Raw genomic sequence first — 14,117 nt, 5'->3', positions numbered from 1 at the left:
CACCAACATCTTCATTACCGTTCCTAATGTGGCCACATTTACCTCATAAGACTTTTATCAAGATTTCCCACTAATTCTCTCATTTTAATGTAGATTTTCCCTCTTGCAAAAAAATGGTTTAAATTTTCAATGGTAGCATTGAATTAAACGTATAAATTAAGGTTGTGGAAAAATCCTAAAACCGGTTATTTCAAGTATGAACCGCTAACTCTAAAGTTCATACATGGATGGGGTAAATTAATGAAATAGATATTCAAGATATTTTTGTGATTGCAGGATCAAAAACAAATTTCAACATTATTATGTGAGACAGAAAATTGGTTATATGAAGATGGAGAAGACCAAACTAAACAAGTATATGCCGATAAGTTGTTGGAGCTGAAAGTAAGTGCCAAGAAATTTAATTATTCGTTCATGGGTTGTGGCCGTTACTGGCTAGGCCAGCATTTTTGCCCATCCCTAATGTAGATGAATTTATTAGTAATTTTTTGCACAACAGATATCAAAACTAAACCTCTAGCTAATCCCAGAGTTGACCTTGATGTGTGAGTTAGCTGATCTCAGCTAGGTTAACGAAGGAGTACTAGGATTGGTCTCTCCTCCTGTGCAAACGAGTGGGGGAAAAAAATCATCCAATGTAGATAACATCCAATGGCACCACCTGAAATGCACACCTGATCAGGGGAGGGCTCCAGTGGTCACGTATTTGGTCTTTCAAAACAGGTGGTTGTAAATCATCAGTTTGTTTTACACTGTCATTTTCTTATCCAATGCCATCAATGAAAAATGATTGGGAATGGTGTAAAATGGACTGTCAGTTTGTTATAGTCTGTTTTACATTTTTGCCAAAGATTAATTTGGTGCAAATGAAGAATGGTTGCTCGTACATGACAGCAGAGCACTCTGTACAGTTGAGGAGTACCTCCACAAGAGTCAGTTGTGGTGGATTTTATGGTGAGTACGTGGGTTTGAGAGATATTCAGGTAAACTATGATTGAGTTGGGAAGCTTGCTCCAACCTGAGACTTGAAAATGATACTGCAACATATCATGAAGCCTGGTGAGAGAGGCGAGCTGGCAAATTCAATATGTCAATCACCTGAGTGATAACAACGTGGGTTTTACGGTTAATTAGATCAGCAGGTTTCTTGGACTTCCTAGAACCTGCTAGCGAAATCAAAGCAAGAACGCAATTGAAGGAGTTGAAATCATGATAGGGAAGTATACCAGGAATACTTGGTACTCATTGCTGCATTATTATCTGCTTCTGTGAAAGGGTTTGTTCAATGTACTTGTCCTGGAAGATAACTTGACACACTTTGGCGGCCTGATTTGCAGTTGAACTTCTGATCTATCAGATCAGCATGGGTGTCATGGATGCTGTTACATTGGACCAAAGACAAGGACAAGCAACAGGAGGAGCAGCTGTTGCCTCCTACTCACAGAGCTGCAGTGCTACAGGAGAGATGGGAGCAGTAGAGCATTGCAGGTCACAGCAGGGTATATCCATTAGCACATTGTACAGACAGCGAATAAGCTTACTTGACATGTCAGATGACACTGTTTGAAGATGCTCAAGGTGTCGAATCAGTAGGTGGCAGACATTTCAGCAGGTTGCAATCAAGGCATGCTGCCAATTGGAACTGGTTACTATCTTTTACCAATGACTCTCAAAGTCACCAGTGCCCTCGACTTTGTGTCCTTCTAGGGTTCTACTGGAGGTATTTGCAGGATCTTGCAGTTGGCATCACTCATGAGGAGTGACAGTTGGCTTAGTTTCCAGGGATTTAAATTACATAAACTTTGCCTGTTATGAAGCCTGGGCACTCAGATTTTATGGGTTAGCTGGCTTCTCAAAGGTGCAAGGCATTATCATGTTAGTGGGACCTGTGATCGTTTGGTGAATTGATTGGTGAACTCTGAAAGCACCTGCAGCTTCTGCAGAGGCAGGGCCAGGAAGAGAAATCATGAAGATTGCTACTTCTCCTGTTTCCCTTATACCGCACTACCACACCCAACCCCCCTCTCAATCATGTATGATATTTTTTCCCCTTTCGGAGTTCACCAATCAATTCACCAAACGATCACAGGTCCCACTAACATGATAGTTCCCATTGTTGGCATTTGGTCACAAATACTTGCCTATACATATGCAGCATGGGCGAGCAATGATATATTGCACTGTTAGTGTGCACCCTGTAGATGATCCTACTGCAACTATTGAATAAACCATAGAATATAAATTTTACTTTCAGCATTAACTTGACAGGAAACTATCCCACTAGTCATTTATAATATAGTGCAGACCATAACACTGATTTTGATGACTGCCTCAGTCTTTATTGACATGTTCTGCACATTGCACCATTTGGACGTGGTGACAGTAAATTCATATTTGGAGAAAAGATTCAATATTGCAACCCAGATAAACTACACAAGACATTTTCTATTCTCTAGTAGAAATAGAAAACTTTCTCCTACCTACATGCATGATACTATTCAGTATAATTTCATACAATAGATTTGTATCAGTAATCTCACTGGGTAGAAAACCTGCACAACAAAGTGGAATGATTGAACAACATAGATCTTCATGGTCAGTGAGAAGCGATGAAGTGCCTGGGTGTCTGAACTACTTCCTGTGGTAGCGAATTCCATAGGCTGACCACTCTCTCTAGTTGAAGAAATTTCTTATCGTCTCTGTCCTAAATGGTCTACCCTCTGTCCCCAAACTGTGACCCTTGATTCTGGATACCCCCACCTTTGGGAACACTCTTCTCTCATCTACCCTGTCTAGTCCTGTTAGAATTTTATAGGTTTCTGAGATTTCCCCCTCCCCTCATTCTTCTGAACTCGAGCAAATAATCCTAACTGACTTGGTGAGCGGGATTTTACAGCCTCGCTTGTCCGAAACTCTGAAATCCTGCCTGAGGTCAGCGGACCTTTCCACTGTACGCCTTCGCCTACTTCGATTCCTGTGGTGGGCGGTGCGGTAAAATTCCAGCCCATCTCTCCTCGTACATCAGTGCCAGGAATCAATCTGGTAAACTTTTGCTACATTCCCTCCATAGCAAGAACATCCTTCTCAAATAATGAGTCCAAAGCTGCACACACTATTCCATGTGGTCTCACCAAGGGCCTGTATAACAGCAGCAAGATAACCCTGCTCCTGTACTTGAATCTTCTCACTCTGAAGGCTTGTTTGCTACCTGCTGCACCTGCATGCTTACCTTTGGTGACTGGTGTACGAGGACACCTAAGTCTCGCTACATACACATCCCTCTCCTAATTTATGGCCATTCAGATAGTAATCTGTTTTCTATAAAAGGGTCTTTGGATTTTCTTTCAGATTTCAATTGTTTTTGTCAAAATTAGAATGATTGGGAGAATCCTCATCCACCAAAGAAATTTTAGTCCCACAGTGCCCCACCTTCTGCTAGATTTTAAACAGATTGGTGCAGAATGAGGTGGGCCTAAGAGCCCAGCATTCAATTGGCTTTGATTTCAGGGATTTCACTCACCATTGTTTGGCCGGGAGGAGTGGGGTGGGCATGGCTAAGATGTAGATTTGCTGTGCTGGATAGCCTCCTTCTGCACTGTAGGGATTTTATGATTTGTGGTTTTTTTTGGTGGGCTTTCAAAGAAAATTCAGAACCGCAAAGGTTGGAAGCAGCAGCGCAGCAAACTCCAGTGTAACAGACCTGCCAGATTCGCTTTAAAAGAAAATCAGACCCATCACCATGATGGATCCAATTTTTAAAGTCGGTCAAAAGCTTCAGCTGCTCAATATGCACAATGATGAGAACTCGATATGCAGCACTGAGGCTGGGCTCCAGTGTTTTTATATCTTGTGCACATCACAGTCCCTAGCCCTGGCTCATATCCCTGCTCTGGCTGCTGAGATTTTTATTTTGCCAGTTTCTTCTGGGTTGTGGAGCCCATGAGGCCCCATCAAAGACTCTTCCACCTTCACCTTTGAAAAGGCAGGTTCAACCATCAGGACAGTAAGCTTCTTGTGGAGTACAGAATGAAGGGTGGACTAGAAACAGTTGAGAAGTGGAAGGACTTTGACATAGACCTTCTATCACTATGCTGAAGAATACTTCACTGCAGATCAGTTCTGTGATGAAATGCCAAGGCTAGAATTTCATTCATTCTCTTTAAGGCAACATTCATTTTCTGGGATTTTATGCCCCTGGGAGTGGTTGAGCAGGCAGGGAGGGTGTAAAATTGCATCACAGTTGCACCATGTGCCCCCACCCCTCAGCGGTATTTTATTTGCAGTAGGGGAGATGTTAGGTGGCCCACTCAACTAATTGATTACCGTTAGTTGGCTAATTAATGGCTACAAAAGAACCTTCTCCCGCTACCAACAGTTTTTTGTCCACATTAGGTCAGGCTAGGTAGCAGTTAAACACAAGTGAGCCCACCGCCAACCTCATTGGAGGAGGCCAGGGATCCTTCCTCCAGCATAAAATTCAGCTAACAGCGGCAAAGGCCTGTGTGCACTCCGCTGATTGCTGTGCTTTATGCTCCCTGCTCCATTGCAAACTAGCTTGTTCCTACAGAGAGGGCAGAGGATTTGGTGATCTGTGCGCACAAAGCCTACAACAGGTATGTGGGTCTGCAGAAAATAGGGAGATGGAGCAGAGGCTGCAGCAGAGCAAGCTGTGAGCCATGCATCTGCCAATTTGGAACCAGACTCCTCCTCCAAACTCCATAATTGTGACCGGTAGGCCAGCCAATACACCCAGAATCTCAATGTACAAGTCCATCAGAGCTGTCCTATGCACCTTATCCGAGCCCTCTGAAACAGAACTCACCTGTGACTCATCGCCTAAATTAATGGCAGGTATGTAGGAGTCGTTGATACATGACAATCTGGTATTCAAATTGTCTTCCACAAAGATGACTGACTGGACGGTTAGGTACTGGGTGATTCTGGGTATCTTCCCCTATACCAGTTGCTGTGACATTCCTAGTTTCCCTCAGGCCATTAAGTATTAGCCATGTAATATGGGATTGAAGTCACATGCAAGCTAAACAAGGTAGAAGTAGAATGTTCCCTTCCCTTGAAACCACTTGCCATCTTTCAGTCACTTTCTGGACCCAGCCTATAAATGACTAAACTTTTTATTGAACTCGGTTTTATAATTTCCCATTGTTGAATCCCAACTCTCAACCTCTTAAGTTGCTTGTCCAATACTATATTATGTGTTGACTTTTAAGGCAGCTTTTATAGTAAGATGGCAATGTGCTGACTATGTAAAGGGCAAAATACGTCAAGTTCTGCGTGAAACCAGCATTCAGTAGGTCATACACATGCTAGTGTATGCTTAGCAAGATACAAAGTGCTTAAAGGAATCATTCATTTATAAGTAATGGATCATCCCCTGCACAGTTAATACTATGACTAAATATTCTGAGATCTCTTATGCCAGGTGGTAAGTTGTTGAGGCACTGCCAAATGTGCTGCAAACTTGAGGGCCCAGCTGTGATGGCAAAGTAGCAGTCAGCTTGTAAGGAATCACAGAAACAAGGATTATCCCTACTCTTTAGGATGAGCCTACTGTGGGTTGTGGTTTTGATGGAGGAGAGTGAGACCTGTGAAAACTGTATCCAGTCCTCTCCGATGTGGTGATGCCAGACCAAGCCAATTTTAAACAAGATAAACTCAAGTTTATGCTCCTTGGAATTAAAAGTCAAGATGGGATGTGTGAGCATACCAGAAGAAAAACCAGGATGGCAAAAGTTGGAAGTTTTGTTTGGGACATCAACGTCAATGATGGGGTTGAGAATGTGATCACAAAACAAGGCTGCAGAGGTATTGGGGCGAACAGTAGGCAAAAGTTAATAGGGAGTTTGAAAATTAAGTTCCAAGACTTGAATCAGTTTTTACCAGGAGCAATGCAGATGGAAGTTGAGTTAGGAGTTTTGGGAATATAGGTAGTGAAGACAGAAACAATTGTCAGAAATGGCCTTCAATGCAATAAGAAGTCTAACAACACCAGGTTAAAGTCCAACAGGTTTATTTGGTATCCATCTGGATGTGCATAATCTCACTGGCTGTCCTGTCTGGAGACAATACACATCTCTTTAACCTGTGCTTAATGCTCCCTCCACTCACTGTCTGTACCTTTTAAGACTTGATTAGCTGTAAAGACTCACATTCCAATCATTATTCATGTAAATTGAGTTTGTCTTTTGTGCCCTGTTTGTAATCAGAACTCCCACCCACCTGACGAAGGGACAGCCTGTTCCGAAAGCTAGTGGCTTTTGCTACCAAATAAACCTGTTGGACTTTAACCTGGTGTTGTTCGACTTCTTACTGTGTTTACCCCAGTCCAATGCCGGCATCTCCACATCTAGAAGGATAAGCATGCTTCTGAAATTATAGCAGATGTATTCTGGGTTTTTCCAGGGCAATTGAAATATCAAAAATAGATGTAAAGTTATTGAATTTTTTTTTTAAAATTGAGTTCTTTGTTTTGTTTACAACTCGCTGTTACTCAACACTTTTTTTTATAACTCTGAAGAAATTAGGTACCCCAATTCAAGACCGATATCTGGAAAATGAGAAAAGACCAAAAGCCTTTGATGAGCTTGGGCAAAGACTGCAACATTACACAAAACTGGTGGGAGAATCCAGGAATAATGTAAGCAACAATTCACAAGAGAAATTCAGTCTATTGCATGAAGCAGATAGAAAACATAACATTCATGCATTTTACAGGTTGAGAAGTATAACCATATTGATGTTTGTGAAATGGAGAAAGTGGAAAAAACAGTGAATGAAACAATGGAATGGATGAATAATGCAATGGACATGCAGGCCAAACTAAGTTTTGATCAAGACCCAGCAGTACACGTGGTTGAAATCAAAGATAAACAAAAGGTTGTATTTCATTTGTAATATTTTGATACAACTTAAAAGTGTAACATAGGAAGTGTTCCTTTCTATGACTATATGTTATTAGAATTTGAGGATTACAGAACTGAAGTCAGAGAGATCTATGGCAGACCAGAATTCTGGTGCTGATAAAGGCTGCCCCACAGATTTTCAGAACTTCTCTTTGGGTCTGAAATCATCCTGATAACTTTTCTGTCTGTACCCTTTCTGATGCATTTATCCCTTTTTGAGATAGTGATCAAAGCATTGATCTATAGTTAAGAATTGTTTCACCATTAATCTGCACAATATGAATATAATTTCAGTGTCCTTCAGATACATTCCAATCCAATTTGCTCTAATAACTGTTCAACATAGACCAGATGGTTATGTACAATCAATGATCACTTTTTAGTGAGTTGAGTAGTGGCCCTGAGTACATATTCCCTCTTGCTAGAATTGCTCTGATTTTATTCATATTAAAATTCACCAGCCTTGTCACCGTTACTCTATAATTGATTTGGTTATTTTTGAAGTTGATCTTTCTGTTATTAATCTGCTACTAGTTTAAGAATTTCATGTTTAACATCATTTACAAATGCTGTCAACAGTAAATATCCTAAAATGTTAGTTACTTTTATGATTGGGGTGTTCAAGATTTACCATTATGCCACACTTTGCTAAACACATTCTTAATCTTACATGCTTTTTATTCCAAACCAAACAAAACAGATGATCTTATTTTTCTACCTCAACCAAAGATTGGTATTTCCCAAAAATGTTCCACTGCCTGGGTGATGCATGTTTGAAATTTTTAATTTTAACAGACAAATTGCAATGATAACCAAATTGCGATGAATCTAATTAGATGTTTTTATAGGAGTTGTGGACTGATTTTGAACATAAAGTCCACATGAGCTCAAAAAACTCTTGATCAGCAAGGTAGGTAATATTCTTAACTTTTCTTCATAGGAGCTGGATAATATCTGCAATCCAATAGTAACCAAACCCAAGCCAAAAGTAGAGATTCCTAAAGAAGAAAACCAATCATTGAACAGTGAAACTAATTCTAAAAATGGAGGAGGAGAGCCAATGGAGAATGAGGATGCTACCAAGGATACAGAAGTTCCTTCCCAAAATGGTGACTGCCATCCAAGAGATAACTGCACTACCAACATGGACATGGATTAATCTGTGGAGATTTGAAAGGAATATTTTCTCTCTACAACTTTTTCCTTTTTTTTCCTTTTACTATTTCTAAATGCCCAGCCGATTGTCAAAAGTTTTTGAAATACAGTTTCCTTGGTACAAATGGTGAAGAGTTCAGCTATTTAATATGTACAATGTGTTGGTTAAATGCTTAAGAACAATGGCAATGTTAAATTCCTGTGGAATTGTAAATTTCTGTTAGTCACCTACAGAGCATGATGCATCAGACTATTTTGTAAGTTATGCTCCATCAAACTGAGTATTTCAGCATGAAGCTCCAACAGGTGCATGTTTCAACATTAGTTGGGCAGATGTACGTATTTGCAGCTTTGTTTTTTCTTTTTCTGTCTTTGTGCAGTAATGATGACGATGGAACCCATATAATTAGAATAAATTGAGTAACTTGAGCAGAGAGGCTATATATGATTTTCTACTAGAAAATAAAGTTTTCAACATCAACATGGGCTTGATTTAAAAAATATTGGGAAAATTTTTAATGAGAGAAATTTAGAAAATCAGTTCTTCAAAATAATTTCCAGGTGACTGTTTAAAAACTGAGAAGAATGTTATTTTATTTAGGCTGGATTTTCCTGTGGGCTTCAGGACACTGACATCCAGATCAACTGGTGTCCTGAGTCCATACCTGCCAGCAGCAAGGTCAGCTCAGCAATCTGCCAGGAGGCAGGTTCTTACCAGGCAATCTTCGTGTTCACTGTCCTAATAAGCCTGGCATCCCTGAAGCCTCAGCAGCCCCATTGTGAGAGGTGGGTGCTGTTAAGGCAGGTCAATGATTGAAAGGACACCCAAGCTTGGAGGTGCCCTTGCTGTCCTGCACAGCAGTAAATAAATAAACAAGACCTATTTGGGGTGAAGGAGAAACCTCTTTGCTGTATTGAGCTCTGCTGGGATTAAGGTCTTAAATACTTGTGATCCTGGAGCCTTTAGTGTCAAGGATGCCACCTCACCCCCAGTCTGCCACAAAGAAACTGCCTCCATTGAGCTGATGGAATCCACTTGCAGAGGGGCCACTCGACTTTTGGCAAAATGCCAGCGAGGTCACAAAATCATCTTGATTGGGACTTCACCAACTGGCAGTTTTTATAATAATAATAAGGGTCTCTAACTAATTTTGTCTTCCAATTGCACCCAGGCAGTTCAGCATGTGCATTGATTTTTGACACATTGGGCCCCAGCAGACTTCTACTTCATAATGTCATGCATGTGGGAAGTTCTCTTGCCGAGCATGGATATTCCATGCTCGGTACAAAATTAAAACCTGCTGTCAAACAGAGAGACTTAGTGGTGCAAGTACGTAGTTCCTTGAAAGTGGAGTCACAGGTAGATAGGGTGGTGGAGAAGGTGTTTGGCACTCTTGCTTTCATCAATAAGAGCACTGAGTACAGGAGTTGGGATGTTATGTTACAAAGGTAGAAGATGTTGGTATGGCCACATTTGGAGTACTACGTACAATTCTGGTCACCCTGCAATAGGAAGGATGTTATTAAACTGGAAAGGGTGTAAAAAAGATTTACAAGAATGTTATCAGGACTAGAAGGTTTGAATTATAAGGATAGGCTGGGACTTTTTTCCCCTGGACTGTAGAAGGATGACGGGGTGACCTGACAGAAGTTTATAAAACCATGAGGGGCATAGATAAGGTGAATGGCCAAGGTCTTCCCCAGGGTAGGGGAGTCCAAAACTGGAAATGAATGAAAGTCATCCATCTGAAGAGAATGTCAGCGACCAGCTTGTCGCAACTGTGGGCAGTAGATTGGGTCAGGCCACACAAATTTCCCACTGACCCCTGGACCAAAGGTGAAAAAACTGAAGGTTACTGTAACCTTTAGAGCTACTGGCATACGGTGGCCACCTTCATAGTTGGGGACAATCTCTGGCGCAATTATCTGGCATATAGAGGTAACATTTTTCCGAGAGAGGCGGAGCATCCTTTGACTCTGGCTGCAGGATAGCGGCCTCTTCTACAGACCCTTCCGTCTTGCACTTCCTGCTGGCCCTGCATCCCCTGTGGCTATACCTCTCTCCATAGGTTATTCTCTGGGACACTGCCTGTGAACACCAGGCACCTCTCCCTTCAGACCCTCTTCAGAGAAGGTCCTACCAATGGAGTAGACAGTCCCCATTTTCAGAAATGCAGATGGCACTGTCATGCACTGAAGTGTGTAATCGGCAGATAGTCTCCAAGAAAGTTTAAGCCAAAATGCCTTCAAAAGAAACATTTGCAATGCAAGAGTCCAGTAGAAAATGCCATGAACTATCAGAAATAAACCGACAGCAAACTCTCACCTGAACTCCTACCTACTCTCACTGCCAAGGCTCGAGTCCACTTTTATCATGCCCTGAATTGAGCAATTATTAATAATTGGATAGCCTCCTGTCAGTGTTCCCGGTGTGCTGACTGTTAAATCACACAGGCAGCATAATATTGTGAAGAGGAGTTCTAATTGCCACTTTCATTGTTGGTGGGCACATTTCCAATCACCCATCAATTGTAATAGCAGACAACATCATGATAATGTCATGATGCCCCACTCAGTTGGGTCAGATGTGCGTCTGATCCCAGAATATAAAGGCAATTTCACTCTAACTTTAATGTTTACTTTTTCTCAGCATAGTAGCTTGCAGCATTTTGGATTAAATGCCAATTGTTTCCAAATCTTTTAGCTGCTTCCTCAAAATAATTTTATCTGAATTTCTGATATGTACAAAGAATACCCTGCTTTATCAATGACTTGATGGTGCTCAGAGTGTATGTATGCTTTCCGCTGAATAAGAATGTTCCTGGGGTTGTAGTAAATATCTCAAATGGTGGTGATGGAAGAGTCAAAGTTCTCTCACATTATTTGCTCCCAGCCTCCATTACCTACAAAGCAGTCTACTGGACTCCTACCACCATTGTATCAGACAGGGAAAACCAATTCTTTGTGGCAAGCTAGCTGGATTCACTGGGGGCCGAGTTATTTGTCCAGGTACCTGATGTACTGCAGCAACAAATCTAAACTCTGTTATTAATTTGCATGGTCTCTATTGCTGCTTCGGTTCTCTCTAACCACTGCTCAGCAGGAGTGGGACTCATCTGTACTATAGGATAATGGGGGAAGCAAGGTTCATTTTCCTGTCAGCTTGTACAATGCACCTATTGTGGCAGTCACAGAAATAGTGGCCTAGCAAATAGTAATTGACGTTGGGCACTGGTGTACCACTTCTCAATGCCAAGCTCCTGAATGGCCTGGATTTCTGGCTACACAATAGGTCTTCAATGTGGTGCTCAGGGGAGGTTACCACAGACCTGTTCCCAGGCAGTATTACAATGATGGATCAACTTGTTCCAGACCGCTGCCTTAGCATTATAAACACCCAATGCACAATGGACTAATAGCTGGAACGCTTTAAGAAAGGCTCTTGAAGTATAAGCAGTCAAAATGGTGAACCACTAAGCTCCCTCCTGTACTGGTAACAATCATGGAGCCTCTCTACAAATGCGCCCAGGTTCTCGTTGGGGGTCTATTTGGTGCTAACCGGAACCTTTCCCTCGGCCCTTTAAAAATCAGCTTCTACCTCCTCAAGCAAGCCTTCAGTTTTAGAGTTAATTTAACTCTTGAGAGTATGCAGTTGTTTAAGGTCATCTTTCTCTAACTCCAGGTGCGATGAGATTGTATAAATTTCCCTTTTTGGGATTGGGGGGAGGGGGGTTTGTCACTGTTGATATCCACTGAGAGCCGCAACTCTTCGGTCAGATCCTTAATTTCAGCAGGGAATAGGGGCTTATGCAAGGTTGTGGTTGTGACCGCTTCCCTGGCTCCAATCGATGATTCTTCATCAATTCCTGTTACCCCTTCTGTCCTGGTCTTAGCCTGTCCTCTGGCCGTGGACTATGATAACATGCATTGCTCCACTCCTATGTGATAAGGAAATGCCAGAGGGCAAAATGCCTTCAACCTGCCCTGCTTTTGGAGACAGCAGGCAGGAGTGCCCTTTATTGCCCGATTTTTGTACCTGAAGCTGTCTGATATTAAACACGGGACTGATGAGGTGGGATTCTCCCAAAAGAATTCTAAGAGTCGAATTTGCGTAAACACATTGCTGGCCCCCTGGATGTGTCTGGGAAAGTCCTGACCACCCTCCGCCCCCCCCCACCCCCCAAAACTGTCCCGAACTCCCAATTTCCCTCCCACCACCGGCAGCCCCAATCAGTCTCGAGCCCCTGGCAGGCTGCTGCCCCCCCCCCACCCTGATGGACAGCCCCGATCGCTGGCCTCCTTTCCTCTGTCACCGCTAAAGGCAGAGTGGCAGTGGGATACCTCCACCGATCTCCCCCCAGATGCTCTGGCCCTGCCCTCTTGGCAATGCCTGGTGGGCAGTGCCAAGGTGCCCCTGGGCATTACCACCTTGCCCCTTGAGCAGTACCAGTCCTTATAATTGAAATAGAGGCACTGACCCAGATATTAGGTGGCCCTGCTTATACCTGGCACTGCCAAGGTGGCAATGCCCAGGGGCACCCCCCCTCACCCTGTACTTCCTGGAGGCCCTCGATCGCCCCCATTCACTCTGGGGGGGAATCGGTCCACCAGGGCCTCGTTGGTGGGGAGCTGCTGTAAACCCTACTGGAGTGAAACACTCTGAGGGGGGGGTGGGGGGAAGATGCTAGTGGGCCCAGAAACTTCAGTCTTTGTCACTATCTGCTTCCTGTTATTTAATGTACTCTTTTCTCACATATTTGCCTTATCAGTGACACCTTAATGAATGCCTTTTGGAAATCCCAGTAAACTGCATTAACTGGTTCCCTTTTATCTAATCTCAGCCTTATACACAACTCAAAACAAGCACAATGGATCTTAGCTACTGCTCATCTGTCTCTGGTTATCCCAGACAGAATGCCAATCTTTGATCCTCTATCTTAATCTAAAAGGGAAAAAAGTGCTTAAGGTGGAGAGGCTGAAAGCATCACGCTGCCTTCTCTAGATTTTTAACTGGCTTCCTGACTACTATAAAAATATACATACTGGGACCAAAACTGACAGGAGAAAGCAGATGAAGAGGGCAAGGAGGAAGAGAAAAGGAAGACCAAGACCAAGCAGTGCAATGGAGTAAATAATTGAGCAAATTCTTCCCTTACGTATAAGCAGGGCCACCTAATATCTGGGTGGGTCAGTGCCTCTATTTCAATTATAAGGACAGCAGTCTTCATTATTGTGTAGTTAGTTTGAGGTCTTTATTCAACTGATCTTAAAATCTCTGCCTCCATAGGCAGAGTCTGCAGCCATTTTTTACTTGCTCAGTCATTCACTTTCAACCTCTGTTTCCTTTTTCTCTTAGCCCATAATTTCACTTGCACCATTTGTGTGCTTTTCTTTTGTCTTTTTATTTAAATCTGCTTTTTTGCAGATTTGTACATTTTTATGAGCACAGAAATTTGCACATACGCAATGGAGCTCTCTGTTGCTATCAGCTGGCTTTTAAGCGATTTAGGCCCTGTCCACTCCCCCTGCTGGTGGAAAACAAATTTGGCAAGAGTTTTTTTGACAAAGTCAGGTAAGATTTGATTTTTAAATCGTTCAAAAAAAGGTGCAAATTTCTCTTGTTTTCACATTTGCTTGGGACTTCGAATTTTTTTTAGTAAGATCACCCCTAAAGAGTCTACAGAGGGATATAGACAGGTTAGGTGAATGGGCAAAAACTTGACAAATGTAATATGGTGTAGCAAAATGGAATGTTATGCACTTTGGTAGGAAGAATAAAGGACCTGAATATTATTTAAATGGAGAAAAACTGCAGAAAGCTGCAGCACAGAGGGAATTGGATGTTGTCATGCATAAATCACAAAAAGCTAGTTTGCAAATTCAGCAGGTTATAGGAAAGGCAAATGGAATGTTGCCTTTATTTCAAAGGGAATGAAGTATAAAAATAGGGAAGTCTTGCTAAAACTATACAAGGCACAAGTTAGACCACACCAGGAATACTATGAACAATTTTGGTCCCCATATCTAAGGAAAGATATACTG

At 42.2% G+C, this 14,117-nt stretch overlaps 1 protein-coding gene across 1 annotated transcript in view; it reads left to right on the top strand.

The window, feature by feature from the left end:
* Positions 1-8,554, top strand: part of LOC144499774 (heat shock protein 105 kDa-like) — a 73,969-nt gene extending 65,415 nt beyond the window's left edge. Inside the window, exons 15-18 of the mRNA XM_078222217.1 lie at positions 277-384; positions 6,536-6,655; positions 6,733-6,894; positions 7,861-8,554. Coding sequence (XP_078078343.1) covers positions 277-384; positions 6,536-6,655; positions 6,733-6,894; positions 7,861-8,079 — 609 coding nt within the window. The 3' untranslated portion in view covers positions 8,080-8,554. The remainder of the gene's footprint in view (positions 1-276; positions 385-6,535; positions 6,656-6,732; positions 6,895-7,860) is intronic.
* The last annotated feature ends 5,563 nt before the right edge of the window (positions 8,555-14,117 follow it).

This window comes from Mustelus asterias, chromosome 10 (assembly GCF_964213995.1).
Source record: "Mustelus asterias chromosome 10, sMusAst1.hap1.1, whole genome shotgun sequence".
In the NCBI taxonomy this organism is placed as follows: domain Eukaryota; kingdom Metazoa; phylum Chordata; class Chondrichthyes; order Carcharhiniformes; family Triakidae; genus Mustelus; species Mustelus asterias.
The sequence above is the reverse complement of the archived record's forward strand: the minus strand, read 5'-3'. Positions and strand labels throughout refer to the sequence as shown.